At 35.8% G+C, this 2,650-nt stretch overlaps 1 protein-coding gene across 1 annotated transcript; it reads right to left on the bottom strand.

The window, feature by feature from the left end:
- Window positions 1-252: 252 nt before the first annotated feature.
- On the bottom strand, window positions 253-954 carry LOC132047529 (uncharacterized). The gene has a single exon (XM_059438561.1). It carries the CDS (start codon window positions 952-954, stop codon window positions 253-255), a length of 702 nt encoding a protein of 233 aa, XP_059294544.1.
- Between the last annotated feature and the right edge of the window lie 1,696 nt (window positions 955-2,650).

Below are 2,650 nucleotides of genomic sequence, written 5' to 3'. Positions count from 1 at the left end.
TGATAGAGTAGGAAAACTTAACAGATTTAGATCAGGGCTCTGTTGTTGATCAGTAACAGAAGAGCTTGGTTGTGCATTGCTTGAACAAGCTATCTGTTTATCTGTTTGCATTACTTGTTCTTTCCCAGTTGGTTCTGCCTGAATTTGCGTAGCCTCATGAGCAGTAGTTGTTGCGGGCAACACATATTGAGTTGGTTGAGCTAATCCTCTAGCCTCCTAACCTAGTGCCATTTGCTTTGGTAGTTCTTTTTCTTACACCCCTTTCTTATGCTGCTCCTTCTGTTTGCCTGTTTCTCTAATTTGCTTGGGAGGAGCAGTACATTTGTGACCCACTTGTTGACAAATCTCACAATATTTAGGTCTCCAATCATAATCTATTTCCTGTAAGAACTGTTTACCAACTGGATCCATTACCATAATCTTCTCAGGAAGTGGTTGCGTAACGTTGACTTCAATTAGCATTCGAGCATATGAGATTCTGGTTTGTTTCGTAGTGCACTCATCTGCATATACTGGCACACCAATTGCACTTGCTATTCTACTCAAATTCTCAATATCCCAACAAGACATAGGCAGTTTAGGGAATGTGACCCATAATGGAATCTCTGTTGGATACTCTTTAGTGAAATCAAAATCACTAGTCCAAGGTTTAAGGATAATTGGTCTATTGTTGATAGTATAAGGCCCGGAATAGAATATCTCGTGCATATCCTCAATCGATTGAAATTTAATCACATAATAGCCATCATCATGTAAATACAAATCAGGATTTGCAGCAGTGGACCAATTTTGATTCATATAATGCCTCATCATGTTATAGCCTGGAGTATCTCCTATAAAATATGCAATCATAGCACATTTCCATTTTTCCACTTCTTTTTCATATGCATCTTTAGCTAATTGTACTACTGGTTGCCCATTAATCACTTGAGAAGGAATATAATTGAGTCTCATACCGTTTTTTACAGCTCTGTTCTGAGTGAACAAATTGACCCATGGATTTTGTACTTCTCTTTCATTCACCTCCTCCGGGACACATGCACTCTGTTTTGCTTGAGGATTCGAATCTGTGGGTGACAATGGAATCCGTATTGGGTTGGGCTCAAACCCCCACCATGATTCACAGATCCACCTGCCCCCGGAGTAACTAGATTTGCTTCGCCGTCTACGCTTTTAACCCCAGAAGCCGATGGTGTTGGATTTGGTGTTTCCTTCCTCGGATCTAGGGTTTTATCCTTAGGTGCTAACTCTTGTTCCACAGGCGGAAGCCGAGTTCCTACTGAGCTACCAAACGCTATATAATCGGTTCTTTTTTAGGTCTGCCAGGGCCTCTTCCCCGCCCTCTCGCCATTACTCCACTTTCGGCACTGTTTAACTAACGTACGCCGAGCATATGAGAGAGGTGAGAGAAAAGAATTTTTTTGACTAGAACATGACCTTTTTTTATTTTTTTTATTTTTTATTTTTTATCTCCATAGTCTAATTTTATTAACCTTTTTGCTATTTTTATTATTTTTCTTTTTAAATTTCTGGTGATTTTCATGTACTTTTTTTCTCCTTTTCTAATTTCATTTTTGTCAAAAAAAAATTCTTTTTTCTTTTCATAATCTAATTCTACAAACCTTTTGGCTCCTCTATTATTATTTTTTTGTTTTTTATTTTTTCACACATCAATAAAAAATGATAGCTGATATATTTTATATATATATATCTCAAAAAAATAATTTATTTTAGCATATAATATATCAAATCGCAGCGCTTGATTAGATCTTATGCCGTACTATGATACATACGATATATATATATATGCGATAGGAGTATCATACAGGATTGATGATTCATTTCTTCAAGAAAAAACATTCAGTCCTTTATGATACCAACTTGGTATATATCATACACTAACATCGTATCATACAGGACCGGTTCATCCCTTCAAGAAAGACACAACTCAATCCTCTATGATACTCACATGGTATATATCATATACTGACAGAGTATCATAGAAGATTGATTCATTCCTTCAAAAAATACTACTCACTCCTTCTATGACACCCAAATGGTATATCATATACTGAGAGGGTAACATAGAGGATTCGCAGTTCATTCATTTAAGAAAAACACGCAGTCCTCTATGATACCATCCTGATATATATCGTATACTGATAGGGTATCATATAAGGCTGATTCATTACAATGTTACTCAGTCCTCTATGATTCCCACACAGCATATATCATATACTAATAGGGTGTCATAGATGACTAGTTTATTTCTTTAAGAAAAACACTCCTCAATCCTCTATGATACCCACATGGTATATATCAAATACTATATACTGACAAAGTATCATAGAGGATTGGTTCATTCTTTCAAGAAAAACACAAATCAATCCTCTATGATACCCACATGGTATATATCATAGACTACATACTGACAAGGTATCATAGAGGATTGGTTCATTCTTTCAAGAAAAACACAACTCAATCCTCTATGATACCCACATTGTATATATTATATATTGACAGGGTATCATGGATGACTGACCTACATGATATATCATATACTCGCGCTATATCAAGAGGACTAATTCACTCCTTCAAAAATAAAAAAGAGCTCAGTCATTTATGATACTCACATAGTAGATATCATATA

This window comes from Lycium ferocissimum, chromosome 2, assembly GCF_029784015.1.
Source record: "Lycium ferocissimum isolate CSIRO_LF1 chromosome 2, AGI_CSIRO_Lferr_CH_V1, whole genome shotgun sequence".
NCBI lineage: Eukaryota > Viridiplantae > Streptophyta > Magnoliopsida > Solanales > Solanaceae > Lycium > Lycium ferocissimum.
The sequence above is the reverse complement of the archived record's forward strand: the minus strand, read 5'-3'. Positions and strand labels throughout refer to the sequence as shown.